At 47.2% G+C, this 19,079-nt stretch overlaps 1 protein-coding gene across 1 annotated transcript in view; it reads right to left on the reverse strand.

The window, feature by feature from the left end:
• Positions 1-3,705: 3,705 nt before the first annotated feature.
• Positions 3,706-19,079, reverse strand: part of LOC111149321 (ring finger protein 4) — a 35,484-nt gene continuing 20,110 nt past the window's right edge. The window contains exons 3-8 of the mRNA XM_022506317.1: positions 18,823-18,937; positions 16,937-17,016; positions 7,801-7,810; positions 7,217-7,376; positions 6,526-6,574; positions 3,706-5,927 (exon numbers count right to left, since the gene is read on the reverse strand). Of these exons, the coding sequence (XP_022362025.1) occupies positions 5,778-5,927; positions 6,526-6,574; positions 7,217-7,376; positions 7,801-7,810; positions 16,937-17,016; positions 18,823-18,937 (564 nt within the window). The 3' untranslated portion in view covers positions 3,706-5,777. The remainder of the gene's footprint in view (positions 5,928-6,525; positions 6,575-7,216; positions 7,377-7,800; positions 7,811-16,936; positions 17,017-18,822; positions 18,938-19,079) is intronic.

Genomic DNA, 19,079 nt, shown 5'->3' on the forward strand with positions numbered 1-19,079 from the left:
CTCTTATTTTCTATTTGGTCAGTTTTGGTAGTTTGTATGTCTAGGAATTAATCCATTTTATCTAAGTTATCCAATTTGTTGGCATACAGGTGTTCTTAGTAGTCTTTTATAATCCTCCCTACTTCTATAAAGTTCAGTAATATCCTCTTTCATTATTGACTTTATTAAGTCTTTTGTTCTTAGTCTAGCTAAACACTTGTCAACTTTTTTGATCTTCTTAAAAAAAACAATTTCTGGTGTCCCTGGTTTTGTTTTCTATTGTCCATTTCATTTATCTCTGGCTTAATCTTTACTATTACCTTCCTTCTGCTAGCTTTGGGTTTAGTTTGCTCTTCTTTTCCTGGTTCCTTAAGACATACAATTAGGCCATTGATTTGTTTCTGCTTCAATGTATATATTTACAGCTATAAATAGTCCCCGAGCACTGCTTTCACTGCATCCCTCAAGTTCTGTTGTGTTTTCACTTTCATTCTTCTCAAGGTTTTTTTTTTTTTTTAAAGATTTTATTTATTTGACAGAGATCACACGTAGGCAGAGAGGCAAGCAGAGAGGGAAGCAGGCTCCCTGCTGAGCAGAGAGCCTGATGCGGGGCTTGATCCCAGGACCCTGGGACTATGACCTGAGCTGAAAGCAGAGGCTTTAACCCACTGAGCCACCCAGGCACCCCTCAAGGTATTTTCTAAGTTCCTTTGTGATCTTTGACCCACCCGTTAATTTCCACTTACGAGTTTTTCTGAATGTTCATATCCTGTAACACAGTAATTCACACTTTAATATATGCCCAACAGGTATGGTAGCAAAACTGCTCCAAAAAAGACTTACAGAATGTTCACTGGGGGCTATTAGTAGCCAAAACACTTAAACAGCTGAAAGAATGGATAAACTAAAGCACATTCATGTCATGAAATACTACATAGCAAACAAAAGGAACAAACTACACAACATGAATGACTCTCAAATGTAACACTGAACAATAGATGCTCCCAATCCCAGTACACAGTGATAACGTTCAACTATCTCAGGTTCAGAGAACAGGTAAAACAGAATTATGTGATTATGGTTGGATGTTTTTGTTTGTTTTGTTTTTATCATGAAAAAAACTGTATTTAGATTTAGCCAGCTGGACTCAGTTTAGATGATCCCAATTTTGTTGGCAACATCCAAAGCATCATAGTCAGGGGCCAGTCTAACTTATGCCTTCTTCTCTCCATCAGGCCTGATTAAGGTGTTGACCTTGGCTACATCAATGTCATAGAGCTTCTTCACAGCCTGTTTGATCTGGTGCTTGTTGGCCTTGACATCCACAATGAACACAAGTGTGTTGTTGTCTTCTATTTTCTTCATGGATGACTCAGTAGTCAGGGGGACCTTGATGATGGCATAGTGATCAAGCTTGTTTCTCCTGGGGGCACTCTTTCAAGGGTATTTGGGCTGTCTTCGGAGACGCAGAGTCTTGGGTCGTCGGAACATAGGTGATGTGCAGATCTTTTTTTTTGTGACTGTGGACACCTTTCAGCACCGCTTTCTTGGCCTTCAAAGCCTTTGCTTTGGCTTCGGCTTTGGGAGGGGCAGGGCTTTCTTCTTAGCTTTCTGCGCCATCTTCGTAAAAGGGCACGGTTGGATGTTTTGGTTAATTAAATTATAATTACAGTCAAAGGAATAATCTCCATAAAATTCAGTATAGTGATTGCCTTGAGAGAGAAGGCAGTGTGCTGACTGGGAGGAAGTTCAAGTAAGGGCTTCTAAAGTATTAACAATATCCTGTTTCTTTTTATGGTTGGTTGTTTCATGGGTGTTTGACTTACGGTAATTCACTGAGCTATACTTTTTTTTTTTTTTTAGTATTTTGTCAGAGCTAGCGTGAGAGCATGCACAAGCCAGGGGAGCAGCAGGCAGAGGGAGATGTAGGCTCCCCGCTGAGCAGGGAGCCTGATGTGGGGCTCGATCCTCAGACCCTGGGATCATGCCCTGAGCCGAAGCCAAATGCTTAACCAACTGACCCACCCAGGAGCACTGAGCTATTCTTTTGGGTAAATCAGTGAAGTGTGCTTTTTTTGTGTGCTATGTTTCATGACATAAATGATAAATACAAGGGCCTTATGTTAGTTAACAACCTCAAATGCCTCCTAAAAGCAAAGGAAAGTATTTCCTGGAGGAACCACCTTCAGTCCAGTTCTGAAAGAATTATCAGATCATGTACCAAGTTACATGGGCTCAAATTAAGGGAGAAAGCTGCTCACAAAACTCACATAGGAAGAAGTCATTAGGGAGACCTGGCAAGAATAAGACTTCAGAATTAGACCCACAAAGGATCTGGATACTGGAATTAACATATACAGGACATAAAGCTGACAAATCTCCAATTTAAAAGGGAAGGCATAAATGCTGATAAAAAGATGTTACAGAGATTAATTAGCTTCTAAGAGATTATGAACAACTTTATGCCAAAAACTTGTAGAGATGAAATCTATGAATTCCCAGAAATTGGCAACTTAACAAAACTGATAAAAATGTGACTAAGTCTCAAACTTTGAAAAAAATCAAATCAGTATTTTAAAATCTTTCCTCAACGAAAGCATTTCAGTCAGGGAATAATCCAAAATTAGGATATAGAGAATACTCTAGTGTCTTTGTAGGGAACTAGCCTAAATGAAAGCAAACCCTGGCAAAGAGTGTAAGAAAATAACAGGCCATTTTAACTATGCATAAACAGGATTTCAAACAAACTCCCAATACTGGCAAAACAAAGGAAATAATATATAAAAGGAAAACATGAACAAGGTGATCTATGCAAGAAATGCAAGATGGTTGTACACTGGGGGAAAAAAAGTCAAGGAATACAATGTGAATCACCTCACCTTTCCCTAGAGTACTTTCAGACCTTAAACACTACAGCTCACCATCCTCTCTTGCTCTCCCAGGACTCAAGTAACTGACCTGTTTGCATTCTGACTTTTCAGTGGCTTGGGGGTGGGGGGGCAGTCTCCCCCAAGGAATGTACACTCCAGGAGAGTAGCAATATACATGGGTTTCTCAATACCCACCAGAGGCAAGTGCAATACCAGGGCATGGTCTATGTGCAGGGAGTGTTTGAGTTAACTGCATTTCCCTCTGATCTGCTTTGTCTTCAACTGCAAGTAGGGCCTCTGGGAGCTCTGGGTGGCCAGCTCATTCACCTTTTCTATCTCTGGGGCTACTCGAGAGGCTTGGAGAAAGGCGGAGGCGAGCTCTGCCAGTACCAACTGCCTGGGAATCCCAAGCCCACTCCCTCTTTCCAGCTTTCCTGGCACTGATCACCTAGGTCACTGACCAACATACCACATCCCCCCGGCCCCCACCCCAGAGTGGATGGTGACCATGGTCTAGGTAGCTGAGATAGGTGCACCGCACTGTCAGAATCCCAGATCCATCTAAGTCCACACTGCTTAGGGCTCCTCTCCTGAGCCAGTACTGGTCAGACAGCCCCACGGCCAGCCTTGCTTCTTAGGGCTGAGGTGAAGATTCTGCTGAAGGATTCCAGGGGCTGGACTTGTGGTTCCACTCCAAGAATGACCTCTTGCCTGGTTTCTGGATCAGCAGCCAGACAAGCTAACTTTCCTGCACACACTGATAAAATGTGCTAAACTGGAGGCAGACAGGAAGCACACACCTAGGGCAAAGGGGGAGAAGATCCATCCCACAGAGCAAATGAACGTACGAAAGAAATCTGGTTCAAATTAATGGTTTTATTTCCACCTGTAACACTAGCAGGAGTCCCAAACAGACTTGATGTACATGGATATAGTTTAAATGTAACAAAGAAAGATTTCAACTATGTACAATGAAGAAAAGAAAATGATTTTTTTCCTTACCCATCTTTTCCTATTTTGCAGTTTCTAAATAGTAGAAACTAAACCTTTTTTCCCCCAATTTAATTTAGTAGGAAGGAATACAAACTTTATGATCAACCATCTGTCCTTAAGCACAAAACTTAAAGATTCTGGCTGCACAGCTGTCTTGGTTTCTGAAGTCTGGGTACTGCTGGAATACAACAAAAGAGTTTCCACGAAGCCCAGAAGGAACTTAATGGTAATGATGTCCAAACAGAGGGCAGACATACCCAGCATTGTGCCGACGAGACGTGACATCCTGCCCTCCTCGACTCCACGGAGAAAATTATTACTTTCATCCAAATTAACTGGAAGTGAGCCAAACAGTGAAAAAGTCAGAATGAAGACTAAAACAAATTTCTTTTCACATAGAGGAGGGACACTCCTTCAGCCCCGTTTAAAGTGAATTCTGTGCCAAGTCCCTGCTCCTTCAGAAGGGGGAACTAAAGGTCAGTTATTGCTAGCAAAGCCAGAGGAGTCCCCCGTTCCTGCCTTGAAGATGTCGCACACAAAGAGGCTGTTGGTTTGGCCTAAAGCCCTCTGAGAAAGTGGGATGCGGAGACTGAGGCAGGCTGACACTGCAAGGCCTCTGCCCCATGAGCTGCCCCAGACCCTGGGCTGTGAGGGGCAGCTCAGGCCACCCCACAGCCTCCTCAAGGACCAAGAGGCTCAAACCCAGAGACTTAAGCAGAGCGTCTTATCTGGCTGTCTTGGGGAGGAGAGGCCACCATACTTTGCCAACCCAATCTATGGAGCAGTCAAAAGCCCAAAGGATCAGAGACTGAAAGGCCAGAGGAGCAGCTTCTAAAGTGAATGTCAACTGTGTGGGGGTGTGGGTGAAAGCCAAAGAGCCCAGCTGATGGCAGGTGGGCTATACTCGCTGCAACTCTGGGCAGCCATGACTTGGACACCAACATGGACATGCGTGGCTGGTAAGGCCACAAGGACTGCCATCACCTCCCAGCACTGATGCTTGAGTAGACATTAGGCAGCGGGAATTGAGGAACCAAGGGCATGTGGCAAATAGGACACATCTTATCAGAAAAGAGAGAGGATACCCGACCACATGTCTGCCCTGCTCGCAGGGCCTGTGCCAGGTGAAAACTCTGGGACATGGGTTAAGTTCCTGAGAACAGGTGGCAAATAGGACAGGGTGGGACAGGCACTGCTCCACAGGCAACGTGAGGCCTCTGAGGGGACACTAGGAGTGCTACATCTCCTGGGCTGCTGAAAAGTAGGCCAAGAACAGGCTTTATTGCACATTTCGTTCTTAGGAACCTGGGAATTGCCCTGTAGAGATTCTTCATCTGTAGAAGTCCCCACACATCAATGCTAACGTGCAGGTGGGATCTCGGGTGACCTCTGACTCTTGAGGGAAGAGAAACGTCCAGTGGTGGGTCTTTCCAGGGCCGTGCTCACACCTGGGATCCTCGGGCTGGATGGACCTCGTGTGGCTTGCTCACTGTGGCAGACAGACGCCTGAGTTGATGTCACTTGCCAGGGAGAGCTGCGCAGACCCGCGTGCTCTCTGATCGGGGCCAGCCCCTTGACAACACTGCCAGGAGGAAGCTGGGGCCAACTTTCCAAATGGGGAAAAATTTCTTGGCAAACATGCAGGTTCCAGAAAGATGCTAGAGCCACGATTCTCAGTTCCAATGTGTCTAACTCCCTCTCTCCTGCCCTGGAACCAGACCACCCAGAGGAGCAGAGAGGAAGGCCCTGTGGAGGTACCAAAAGGGCCTAAGTGGGGGCTGGAAACGAAAGAGCAGTTTACGTATCAGATGTTGATTTTGAAATAGTCTTTTCGAGCTCAGGAAATTGAGGCAGAGAACCCATGAACGGCTGTGTGGAGAACCCAGCCAGGCTGTCTGTCTGTTCGTCCACCTCTCCTGAGCAGCTCTCCACCATTCATATATATATGGGGTGGTATCGTTTGTGGTTGATCTTTTTCCTGCAAGTTGGGCAAGTGTTAGCATTCTTGAGGGAATCACGGAGGCACTGGCTACAAAAGACGTGGCCACATTCTGTAGAAACAATGAGACGTCCATTCTGCACAATCTAGAAAACAGAAGAAGGAACAGCCTTCATGTCTGCCCTGGTCCCAGTGCAGCAGCAGTCCCCAGAGAACCTCACTTCTGCTGAGATAAGGGGAGGAAGGACCGGGCAGGTCTGGAGAACTGAAGATCCCTACCTGCTCTGTAGTGTCAGACAAGTATGAGTGGGGTCTCTGAAGCTGAGAGCAGAGGCAGGAGACACTCTCCTGGTAGCAACAGCCCAAGAGTGTTGGAGGGACCCCAGACGCCTGAACCACAGGCCAATGGAGTCTGGGGCTGCCATGGGAGCACATGGGGGGACAGTGCTCGATGGCTCGGGGGGGGGGCCACACGAAGTACTAGTTGCTTCTGCTAAGGCTGGGATGGGAACACATGGGATGGACACCCTTCACGTGGAAGCTCAAGGAACACAGGGGCCAGGGGTGAAGGCTGCAGGGCCCAAGAAAAAGCACAGAGATGTGTGACAGGCACAGGCCAGCCAGGCCTGACTGTGGAAGAGAGGGGTCAAATTCCACCAAAAGAGAAGACCCTCTCTCTGAAGACCCTTTCACTAAAGCCATGTGGAAACCAGAAGAAAGGAAGACACAGCTAAGTTTGCTTACCTCAGAGTACCCGTCCATGCAGATCGGACAACTGACAGTACCAGAGGGCCTAAAATCACAGTGCTTCGTGTCAGTTCCTTGGCAAACTCAAACATTCAGTTACCCTAAGTGGCTTCACAGAAGCAGCCCGTTATCCCTTAGCACAGGCACCCGGACACTTACAGAAAGGCCAGCTGCCCCAAGGGATTGCAGCGGGGAGGTGAAAGGGGAACTAAGGAGCAGACACCCGGAGGGGCCTTGACCTCCCAAGCCCCCAGCCTGTGCTATTTGCCTCCCTTGTCTGGGGCAGGAGCTCTGCCTAGCACCTCCGAGCATCCCTGCTGCAGATCACAGAGAGCCACTGGGTCGGCTCTAAACAGCAGGTGGTGGAGTGTGCCACCAGTCCATGGCTAGTCACACCACCCTGCCAGTGCCACACATGGTCTTGTCCCACTGGGATTGGCTGATCTGGCTCTGAATCCAGGCCTACCTGCACTCAGCTGTGGCACAGCTGCTTAGACAAGACGTTCTCGAGCCATGGGCTCCCAGAACTTGTGCAAGGTCCGGTATTCCTATTACCCCACCCCTGAGAAATGGAAGTGGGGGTGGGGTGGGGAGTAGAGGATCCCAACTCCAGGGGACAAGGGATGCAAGGGGTCCCACGTGGCCAAAGGCATGTGGTGAGGCAGCAGGGCAGCGGGAGTGCTGATACCTGAGTCCTGTGGCTGCCTCCTCTCTGGTATTTCGGGGAGTATGGGTGGTCACGTACACGTCTCTGTCCCTGGACAGCTCCTCGTCATCACTGCTCACCACACAGCTGTCAGCGTGCTCCTGGCGTGGCCGCCTCGCATTCCTCCTTGGCCGCCTCCGTTCTAAGGTGTGAGTCCATGTTCAGGGCAGGATCCCCAGCTCTGTCTCCTCACTACCCCTTCCCGCCTGGGAAAGGCCAATCCTAGGCCCAAGAGGCACAGCCACCACACCCAGCCACGCCAGGTAGGTCCTGCCCAGCTCTGTAAAGGCCACTCTCCTGTCTTCCCAGAAGAAGCCCCATCCCTGCCATGAGCAGGTGTCTGAGTGGGAGGCCAGCTAAAGTCTAAGGTGGCGAGCTTTCTCCAAAACCCAGTGGGACCACAGCTCCGCAGTGAGTGTGCAGTCTCCTCAGCAACCACGGAGCACTGACTGCAGGCGTCTTCCCGCCTGGCACTGTCACAGGCCTGGCAAGGAGTTCAGCTCTGTGCTCCCCACCCACTGCCATTCTGTATGCAAACCCAATGAAAGAGAGAGGAAACCACTCACCGTCAACAATCTTTTAAAAAAGGAGAAAAAAGAGAAAGACACAATCAGTATGACATAATATACCCTATATTTAAAAAAAACTTATCTTAAATGATAAAATTGAAACATTTCCTGTCTCAAAAGCAAACTCCTCAGGGGCCCAGTAAAACCCTCCCGCAGGGCAGGACAGGTGCAGGGAGAGGGCCTGCCCAGGCAGCACCAATGAAACATCTGTACACCTCTCTTCTCCAGTGAGGCCCATCCTAGGCACCTCTGCCTCCTGGCAGCTGACACACTGCAGTGTTCACCTGGCGCTGAGTGAGTCTGAGAGTGGCTGGCCTTGTGACCTAGGGAAGTTACTTACCCTCTGGGAGTTGCCAACTTCCTCTTCTGGAGAAAAGAGGCACCAGTGCCCACAGCTCACCATACTGCTGCAAGGACTAAGCAAGCCAACAACTGTCACAGGGCCCTGGGGACACGGAGCCCAGGACTGGCTCCATACGCTCTCCTGGTCCGGTGGGGCCAATGACAAGAATCCTGTATGTCATGCAGGCTATGCCAAAGGCGGAGCCTTACTGTGAAGAGGGTTTTCAGTGCTTATTACTGGGAACAATTAAACAAAGTAGGATGTGCAGGGATTGGTGAATGGCACACCAAGGACCAAGATCAATCTGATTCCGTGTTCTCTGGGCCTATGAAAAAGTTACGGAGAACTCGACCAGGCCATATCTAATGACTCGGAACTTACACCAGGACTATTTTTGCTACAGTAGTTTCCCGCCCCACTTCGTCAACCCCCTCTGTGCTCATAAACCTGCCTATGCCAGCACTGGGAGCACCCCCTTTCCCTCCTGCTCATCACAGGCCGTCCACTTCAGGTAAGTGCTCCTGACTGCCGCTCCAAGATCTGCTGCCCACCCCTCCTTGGCAGATGCCCACAAGGGAGGGCATACCAGCCTGCCCTGCAGAATCCAAAAGCTCCCTCCAGCCCAACTCCCTCGTGGCAGAGATTCTGAACACGAACTAAGAAGTTCCCCTCAGTGAGACACTCAGAGGCCAGTTTCAGCTGCTGTCAGTGTCAGTGGTGGCGGACAAGGCTGGTGTCATGGCAGAGGCCCCTCCTCCCTGGCGAGGGGCTTGCTAGTGTTTCCTTGAACCCAAAGAGATCAGTGCAGATGGTGGCTTCCACCTCCTACCCTTCTGCCTGGGGCAGAGGTAACAGCTCTTATGGTGGGTCAAGGCTGAGCTGTCTAGAGTTATTCCTGAAGACCTGCTCCTTTAGCCTTTTCAGTAAAAAGCAGCAGCTCTTCTCATGTATTAAAATCCATTTATACTTTAAAGCAATTGGGTGGATTCGGTCTTCCAACCTGAACCCTGACAGATACAAAGAGCCATCCTGGGAAGAAGGATGGTCTAAGCATGAAGACCTTCCTTTTGCAGATGAGAACACAACCCACAGAAGGAGCTACCAAAGGTGCTCCCTCTTCCCTACAGAGGAGGCTAGAGTGTGGGACTATGAAATTGGGGGACTGGCAATCTCATCATTGGGATTATGTACTGGAAAAAGAGCTTGGGCTGTCAGGAGGTTCAGTCCCTATGACATCTATACAAGGGGAGCTCTGAATTTAGCCAGGAACAGAAGGAAAATCTGCTGTAGGCAGAGATGATCCTAGCTTTCCAGCACTCCAACACAGCCTCACCTCCCTTTACCACAAGGGGTCATCTGACTGGGCGTGGAGACACCTGGAAGGAACAGGATGCTGCTGGCTCCCCAGTGAGCAGTGTGTGAGAACTGGGTCTCCAAAGGTTCTTGTGAGTCAGACGCAGCTCACTCCCAGGCAGTGCTGAGCTCAGGCCAGACCTGACCCCTCGGGGTGGTACCTTTGCTGCCTTGTCCCCAGGCTCAAGACAGGTGCTCATTACATAGCTACTGGGTAAATGAATATGTACTGACCAGAGAGCTCCCCTCGCTGGTGATGACTCTGTCCCCATCTTCAACACAAAAGCTCAGAAAGGAAGTTTCTTGCCCAAAGGGCAGAAAACAACAGTGCCACAGCCTGGTTGAGGGGCACACAACACTGTGACTGGTGCTCCCTCTAGCCAGCAGCTGAACTACATCAAATTCCAGGACCCCTGGAGGTGTCCATAGGCACTTTGGAATGGCCCTTCCTCATGGCTGGGACCCTGAAGGTAGCACAGCACTTCCCAAGCACAAGAAACAGAGGTGTGCGAGGTAGGGGGTGTGGCGGGGGTTGGGGATGCTCTGGGGCCTCTGATCTGGCCAAGAGGCCTTTAAAAGAAACAAACAGGCAAGTGGCCTGAGATCAGACCTGTATATCCCACTTCACCTTTCAGTCTGGCTTCTTGACTATGGGATAAACCACAGCTCAGAGAGACAAATGACACGTATGGAGAATGAACAATCCACAGCAGGCACCCAGCTGTTGCCTGCTTTCACACTGGGGCCCATGGATTTCAGGTCAGTCACGAAGGCCCTCTGAGTTTCTGAAGCACAGCTGAGCCTCAGAACACCTGAGTAAGTGCTGATACCCATGTCACAAGCCCCTGGTCAGTGGGGGAGGACAAGACCCTCTTCTACCAGTGGACTTCACATTCTAGGTCCCTCCTGAGGCTGCAGCCAATATGCTGGGGGAAAAAGTGGGACAAAACCAAGCAGGAGTCTGGGGTCCTCTGTGGCAAGTGGACCCCTTGCACTTCTAAGAACACCCCCCCAGCCAGAAGCCCTGCAAGCCACTTTCAACATGGCTTCGCACGCTGCTGCACTGGAAAAAACGGCCACCTCCAACCACTTTGAGCGTGAGTGGCTAGTCTTCAGCTCCAACAGCGGCATGCAGCATGCAATTACAGATTCTTACTCCTGCAGCCGTGCCAGGAGTACCAGGAAAACTGGTTCTGACAGTCACATTCCAGTTAAAGTTAGCGCTCCCTGCCTGATTCCAAGTACGACTGTTTCCTCAATTCCGGGACATGGGGACAGAGCCCTTCTTCCTTCATATAGAACTATTCTGGTTCACTCATTCTAGCAGTCACTGGGTACCCCTCAGGCCCTTGACTATTCCCACAGAGTTGGACAGGACTCTGCTCTTGGCTGCAAAGGAGCTGCCATTAAAGCAGACCCTTTCAACAGGCTCCCGAATGAAGAACAAGGAAGGTACGGAGCATAACACAAGTAGCATGAATCACTGGTCCACCATGGAGACAAACCAAAAAGACATTCCAGGGAAATCAACCTGACTTTAAAAGAAACACTCTTTGAAACAACAATAATACTTTTTTGAAATTCAGTGAAGGAAAACAGTGTAAGCAAATACCACTTTCAATATCTTCCCCCTAAAACAAGCAGTTTCTTAGAGGAGTAAATCTTTTCTACCAATGCGTCACCCCTGGGAGCTAGGGCAGAGGCTGACATGCTGCAAATGCTAATGAAAGGACGGGCGCCTGGGGAGCTAAGTTGGCTAAGTACCTGCCTTTGGCTCAGATCATGATCTTGGGATCCTGGGATTGAATACCATGTTCGGCTCCCTACTAGGGTGGAGTCTGCTTCTCCCTCTTCCTCTGCCCCTCCCCTGGTTCTGTACTCTCTAATAAACAAATAAAATCCTTAAAAAAAAAAAAAAAAAAAAAAAAAAAAAAAAGGTGGTCTGAAAATCTTACTTCACCTATTAAGCCAGGTGAAAAGAGGATGGGAAATACAAGCAGAGGTTTCCAGTAAATAGCACGCTAGTATTTCCATCAATTTCCCCACTGAAAACCACCAAAACAAGATAAAACATACACATTTTTAAATAAAGAGGTATTCAAAAACATACTTGGTCAAACTGAAGGGACTACAATAATTCAGAGGAAAAAAAGCACAGAAGATTACTGAAAAACTGAAACTTACTTGTGAAACCTTTACCAAGAAACCAAAGCCCAGGCAGGACCTGTGGGGGCAGGTCATTCAATGAAGGCCAGCTACCTCGTGCAGGCCAGGCTCAAAGAAAGTCTAAGGAATTATCAAAGAACTTGATATATATAATGTATTTTCTGACCAATAATACAATAATTCAAAGAATTAGTAAAAATATGGGATGCCTGGGTGGCTCAGTTGATTAAGTAAGCATCTGCCTTTGGCTCAGGTCATGATCCCAAGACCCACTGGGCTCCTTTGCTCAGGGAGGAGCCTGCTTCTCCCTCTGCCTGCCGCTCCCGCTGCTTGTGCACATTCTCTCTCTCTGACAAATAAATAAATCTTAAAAAAAAAAAAAAAAAGGAAGAAATCCATAACCGCGACAAAAGGAAATAAAACCTCCATATGTTTGGAAGTTAAAAAATACTAATTTGACGAATACAAGGAACTGAACATAAAATACTAATAACAAAATCTGTACAATACAGCTTAAAAAAGATAATTTAAAGGTATTAGAAAAGAAATGATGAAAATTAGTAAGTTAAAAAAAAAGCAAAAAACTCAAGGAAAAAAAGCAGCAATCCTGAAAGAAAACAAACTTACAAGAGAAAGGCTCCACAAAGCTAAAAGTTGGTTCTCTAAAAGATCTAATAAACCTCTGGTGATACTAATCTAAAGAGACAGAAAACACAAACAACCGAATCAGAGGAAATGAAAAAGGAGCCATCACTACAGATTCCACAGAACATTAAGATATCACAAACAGGGCGCCTGGGTGGCTCAGTGGGTTAAGCCACTGCCTTCGGCTCAGGTCATGATCCCAGGGTCCTGGGATCAAGTCCCACATCGGGCTCTCTGCTCAGCAGGGAGCCTGCTTCCCTCTCTCTCTCTCTCTGCCTGCCTCTGTCTACTGTGATCTCTCTCTGTCAAATAAATAAATAAAATCTTAAAAAAAAAAAGATATCACAAACAAATGTATACCAACAAAAGTAAACATTTTAAATGAGACTCACAAATTTCAAAAAATTTGAAGCTAGGTACCTTCACAGTGAAGTTCTACCAAACTTGCAAGAAAGAAGTAACTCCAAGATTACAAATCTGGATGATAGAAAAAAGGGTGCCCAACTCACTTAACAATAAAGATACCAGTACTATGATATCAGAAACCTCGTAAGAAATGTGTATAAGATGAAAATTACAGACAAACCAATCTTACTCACAAAAATAGAGGCAGAAGTCAGGTATAAAATAGTAGCAAACAGAATCTGGCAATATATAAAAAGACCACACATTTAATCAGTTTAACTCTGCTGGAGTGTTAAAATTCAACACTGATTCTTTAAGAGGAAGCATATTTTTACTTTTTATTTTATTTATTTGAGACAGAGTGCACACTTGTGTGCACAAGCATAGGGTGGACGCAGAGGGAGGAGAAAACTTAAGCAGACTCCCCTGAGATCACGACCTGAGCCAAAATCAAAAGATGGACACTTAACCGACTGAGCCACCCAGGTACCCCAAATTAACATTGATTCTTCAATTTGCAGTCCAACAGAAAACAGAGGGGGAATTTCTCCAGTCTGAATAAAGGGCATAAACAATGACAGCAATAAAACCTACCACAGAGAACTTATTTAACGGTCCAAATCTGAAAGGATTCCTTCAGATTTGGGATGAGACAAGAATGTCCAGGACTGTCCCCATTTATTCAGCGAGTGATGAATTTTCTTTAGCCAGTGTGTTAAGGAAAAAAAAAAAAAAAAAAAAAAAAAAGATATAGTAAAGAACCAAAATTTATTCTGTGTACACAGAAAACCAAAAGATTTAGATTAAGAATTGCTACATTGCAGGGCGCCTGGGTGGCTCAGTGGGTTAAAGCCTCTGCTTTCGGCTCAGGTCATGATCTCAGGGTCCTGGGATCGAGCCCCACATCGGGCTCTCTGCTCAGCAGGGAGCCTGCTTCCTCCTCTCTCTCTCTGCCTGCCTCTCTGACTACTTGTGATCTCTGTCTGTCAAATAAATAAATAAAATCTTAAAAAAAAATTGCTACATTGAAAAAAGAATCAATAGATAAAATCAACTACATTTCTTTATATTAACAAATAAAAACAAAAAAGAAACAGAAACTTTATAATACTTTTTTTTTTAAAAAAGATTTTATTTATATGACAGACAGAGATCACAAGTAGTCAGAGAGGCAGGCGGGGGGGGGGGGGGGGGAAGCAGGCTCCCTGCTAAGCAGAGAACCCGATGTGGGGCTCGATCCCAGGACCCTGGGATCATGACCTGAAGCTGAAAGCAGAGGCTTTAACCCACTGTGCCACCCAGGCACCCCTATAATACCATTTTTTAAAAAAGATTTTATTTATTTATTTGACAGAGTGAGAGATCCAAGTAGGCAGAGAGGCAGTCAGAGAGAGAGGGGGAAGCAGGCTCCTTGCTAAGCAGAGAACCTGATGTGGGGCTCGATTCCAGGACCCTGAGATTATGACCTAGGCCAAAGGCAGAGGCTTTACCCACTGAGCCACCCAGGCGCCCCTATAATACCATTTTTAATAGCTTCCTAAAATACTATGTATTTAGGAATACATCTTTTTTTAAAAAAATATTTTATTTATTTATTTGACAGAGAGATCACAAGTAGGCAGAGAGGCAGACACAGAGAAAGGGGGAAGCAGGCTCCCTGCTGAGTTTCTTCGGCTATTGTAAAAGTTGTATATACAACATGTGTGTAAAAAGAATAGCTAAAAAAAAAAAAAAAAAAAAAAAAAGATTTTAGGGGCACCTAGGTGGCTCAGTCATTGGGTGTCTGCCTTCAGCTCAGGTCATGATCCCAGGATTCTGGGATCGAGCCCCGTATTGGGCTCCCTGCTCAGCAGGAAACCTGCTTCTCCCTCTCCCACTCCCCTGCTTGTGTTCCCACTCTGGCTATCTCTCTCTCCATGAAATAAATAAAATCTTTAAAAAAAAAAAAAAAAAAAAAAAAAAGATTTTAACAGGCACTTCACAAAAGACGGAAAGAACTACCAATGAACACGAGAGGTGTTCAAAACCATCAGACTGGCCAGAAGTAAAGTGGTGGTGAGCACCGCAAACACTGGTAAGAATGTGAGCAAGCACAACCCCTTTAGAAAAGTTTAGCAGTAATCTAGCAAAATTCAAAGATACACATGTCCTGGGATCCAGCAGTGATGGCCTTTTTTGGCTATGCAATGCCCAAAATAGAAGTTAATTTGGAGAGAAAATACCTAAGCAGAGATGTACAAAGCCTTATTGCATCTCAAAGCACTGTTTAGTTCTCTTAGTTCACTGGGGGCTCTAGAGTCTTTAGAGAGTTGGAAAAAGAGTCTCAGAAGTTTTTCATCAGAGGGCTCCCTCAAGTTTTGAAGTCAGGCCCGGATCGGGGGATGCACAGATTCTGGTCTTTAAGATACAGAGCTAGCTACTCCCAGCAGGGCCCTTAAGAGGTACATGTGGCCTGTTCCCACAGATTCTAGTTGAACCGGTAAGGTCACCCCAATTTGGGAACTAATACATGATACATTCACCATTTACACGCTGCTGCAGGCGAGGCCTGCCTGACTCAAAATTCACTTGATGGACACTCCTTGTCCTGACTTAATACTATTAGGTTTTCCAAGTAGATATGCTTAGAGTGAGAACTTCAGCCTCACATGTATTTCTTACTGTAAATTTAAAAACTGACATTTGAATTTATGAACAACAAAAAGTAGAGAATGATTAGAATCAGGAGTGCTTTAAAGCCCAAGCCTTATTATATTTTTATAGCTGGGAACCTTAGACCATGACCAAAATGACCAGTGTATCTAAGACCAGAAAACCAGGACTCCTACCTCCCAGGCCAGCACCCCCTTCCCCCATCTCCGGCCTTGGCCAGCCATCCATTCCCAGGGCAGCTCCCCAGACCCTAGCAGTCCTGTTCTACATCTCCTGATGACTTTCCATGCCCAGGGAAACAAAGAAGGTAGGAAAGGTCAGGAAGGAGAACATTAGAAAGGGTAGTCATTAAAAAATAAATAAATAATCCAAGGCATGAGAGGGATTTCATGATGCTGGTACATCACACAACAGAAGCCAGTCACTGTCTCCTTGAGGGCTAGAAGGTCTTACAAACAGAATCTTGGCTATCCTCCTGGGCCTGCAGGTCAGGGACTGAGTGTCAGAGAAAATACAGGTTTCAACTGCCTTTCCTTTGGGGGGTGAGGGGAGAGATGCGCAGACACACAACAGGACTGGTGGTTTTCAACCAAGACCAGAGTTCAAACCTCTAAATCTGTCAAGACAGATCCCCATCACTGCCCTTCTTTTCTTTTTAAGAAGTCTTGAAGCTTCTCAGCACAACCCTACTCTGCAATTGTAACCACAATCAGAACAAGCCCAGGACCAGTGGGCCCCAAGGCCAGGTGGACACTTAGCTACTACCAACCCACATCCCCAGCAGCACCTGCCTCCCATCTGCTCCACTCTACAACTGAACATCAGATCAAACCGCACTCAAGAGGCATCCTGGAGAGGCAGACGCAGTCTTAAGGTGCAGGTCTGTGGGCTGAGCGGCCACCTGGAACCACACACCGGCGCAGGCCCCCACGTGTGAGGCAGGTCTCCTTCCCCGAGGGCCAACAAGGGCAAGTGTGCTCTCTGTGAGGGGCCACAGCTGGTGCCACAGGAAGGGGCCACAAGCAGCTTCCCAAGCCCCGTTGTCCCTGGAATCAAGGAGGGATGCAGGGTGCCTGCACCCTCCAAGGCAAGCTGCTTGTGTGCCTCCAGAGACCCCTGGCAGCAGTGCTGGCAGTGCTAAGCAAGCATTCTCGTCCCCACCAGCTGGGAGGGTGCAACTCACACCTACTGGGCACCAATGGGTGCCTGGCACTCAGATATAAGGTGACTCCTGGCCCTCCCAATACCCTACTGGCACGCAGGGCATATCCCCCCATTCAGAGTGAATGAGCCTAAGAACTTGCCAGAGGTCACACAGCTGGTATAAAGTGCAGAACAGGCAACTCTGGGGACTCTCCCCAAACTGCTTCAGTGCCAGCAGGCCAGGGTCACATAGATGTACTGTGTCCACAGGAAACAAAGCCCTAACAAAGGATTTTCCAGAAACACTTTCTATCTTGGGCTCTATCTAGTCACTGAATGTCTGAGTTTCTTCGGCACAAACTGTAACCTGTGACCAGCGCCTTCAGAAGCTTCAGAAGGGATCACCCATCCTGCTCTGACACTTACCACAACAGAGTCATTGTGAGTCAGGTCAACAACCACAGGCTCTAATGATTCACAGGTGAGATCCACTATTTCGTCTCCGGCTTTAAAATAAAGCATTTTAACAAGCATTAGCAGGAAAGTAACAAGTAACGGCATAACACTCAAAGCTTCATTAAACGATTAAAAATGGAGCACGGGCTTATACCAAACTAAAGCCCCCTCAAAGTATAGAATGCAGAGCATCAGGTCTAATCCCCTTTCAGGGGAGACAGCCAACAAACGCCGTTTCAGAATTCCGAGTGGAGGCCTATGGTTTACAACTACACCAAGGAGGGGGGTCAAGTCTGTGCACACGCAGATCTCATCCCTGTGGCCTCACACTGTCACACAACTAGGCCTCAGTGCTCCCACCTGCCCCTGCACAGGGGAGAGGCAGGAACCTACCTGAGAGTACTGGGAGACTTCTGGGGAAAGGACCAGGCATGCTCACCTCAGGCCTTTTCTCTTTGGCATGGACCTGCCTTAAACCTCATCCTCGAGGCTGCCGCTCGCCCTCAGACCTCATCAGACTCAGCTCTGCACCCTCATCAGTGAGATAGTCATCTCCATGTGGTTCTCAAGCAGGACAACAGGGTGGTGTTTACTGATCCCTTAGACTCCCAGCACAGCACACTGGGCTCAGCCTATTCCTTTGTGTGCCTCTGAGCCCTAGGATCTACTGTGGTGTCCTTGTGAGCACAGGACAGACTGGGTAGAAGCACTTCTCTGTGGTAGGTAAGAATGAACCGCAAAGGACTACTTCCATTTATATGAACTAAAAAAAGATTTACAATCATTTTTGCTTCTATTATAGCACTAAAAACATATGAGAGTAGGATTTTTAGAAGTAGTACTTCTTTGGGGCACCTGGGTGGCTCAGTGGGTTAAAGCCTCTGCCTTCGGCTTGGGTCATGATCTTGGGGTCCTGGGACTGAGCCCCGCATCAGTCTCTCTGCTCAGCGGAGAGCCTGTTTCCCTCTCTCTCTCTGCCTACTTGTGATCTCTGTCTGTCAAATTAAAAAAAAAAAAAAAAAAAAAGTAGTACTTGTTTGGGGACAGTAACTCGTAATATATTTAGCAATTCAAATTTGCTTTATTTTCTTTTATTAAAAAAGATTCACAGGAGTAAAACCCACAATATATCAGAGATGTTGAATGTAATTTATACAAAATGACCCCGTCCTTTTTAAAAAATAGTCCGTATACTGATATAATCTAAGTCATAGAGCCGCTCTCCTTCCAGTGGACTTAATTTCTGGCTCTCACAAACAGAAGCCACAATCCCACAGGCCGCATGTGCACAATCTGGCTCCTGCCTATAGCAGCTCCCTCCAGCACAGGTGGCTCTCTCCACAGAGATGCCCTCTGGGGGAGATTCTGTGTCTTAATGAAAAAGGGAAAAGGAAAGCTGACGACTTCAGGAGGCCAAGCGAACTGGATGTACAGTTTCAAATTGAAAAGGTGGGCCCAGGGCAGTCTCATCTCCCCAGCCGCACATTCCAGGAAGGTTAGATGGTTAGCCCTCCTAAGCGGCTGTCAAAACCCATGGAGGTCTTACACCACCAAAGAGGGCAGGTCTTGCTCAAAGTCAGCTTTCAGTTCTGAGCGGCAGGTGAGTCTGAGACGGTGTAGGTCTTATAAAGACAAGGACAGATGCTAACTGGGGTGCAGTAAGTGTTAACTAACAGGCACTGAGCTAAGCATTGACCTTAATGACAACTCTATGCAAGGGGATTACGACGATTCCATTTGGGAGGGTAATGGGAGGCTCAGATGGTGCGGCTTGCACAAGACCCCATGGCTGGGCCCATCCATGCACGCTGCACCACTCCAGCATCCCATTGTCACGGCATTCCCGGCGATCTTACCACTTTCCACAAGTTCTATGGGTTCTGCTTCCAAGGCCATCTCAGGGGTGGAGGCTGCTTCCCGAGTTCGCTTCTGGGCTTGTCTAGAATTTACTGTGCCACCACGACGCTTTCTCTGAGGGTATCCGGGGAAAGAAACAGTCACATGAGCTCCCGACTGATACAACTTCAAGAAGAAGAATAAAAGGTCAACGTGGGAATGGCTCAATTCATCAACAAGAGTAAGGACCATGGGGCACCTGGGTGGCTGTCAGTTA

Source organism: Enhydra lutris, unplaced genomic scaffold (genome assembly GCF_002288905.1).
Source record: "Enhydra lutris kenyoni isolate GAN:26980312 unplaced genomic scaffold, ASM228890v2 scaffoldscaffold21, whole genome shotgun sequence".
NCBI lineage: Eukaryota > Metazoa > Chordata > Mammalia > Carnivora > Mustelidae > Enhydra > Enhydra lutris.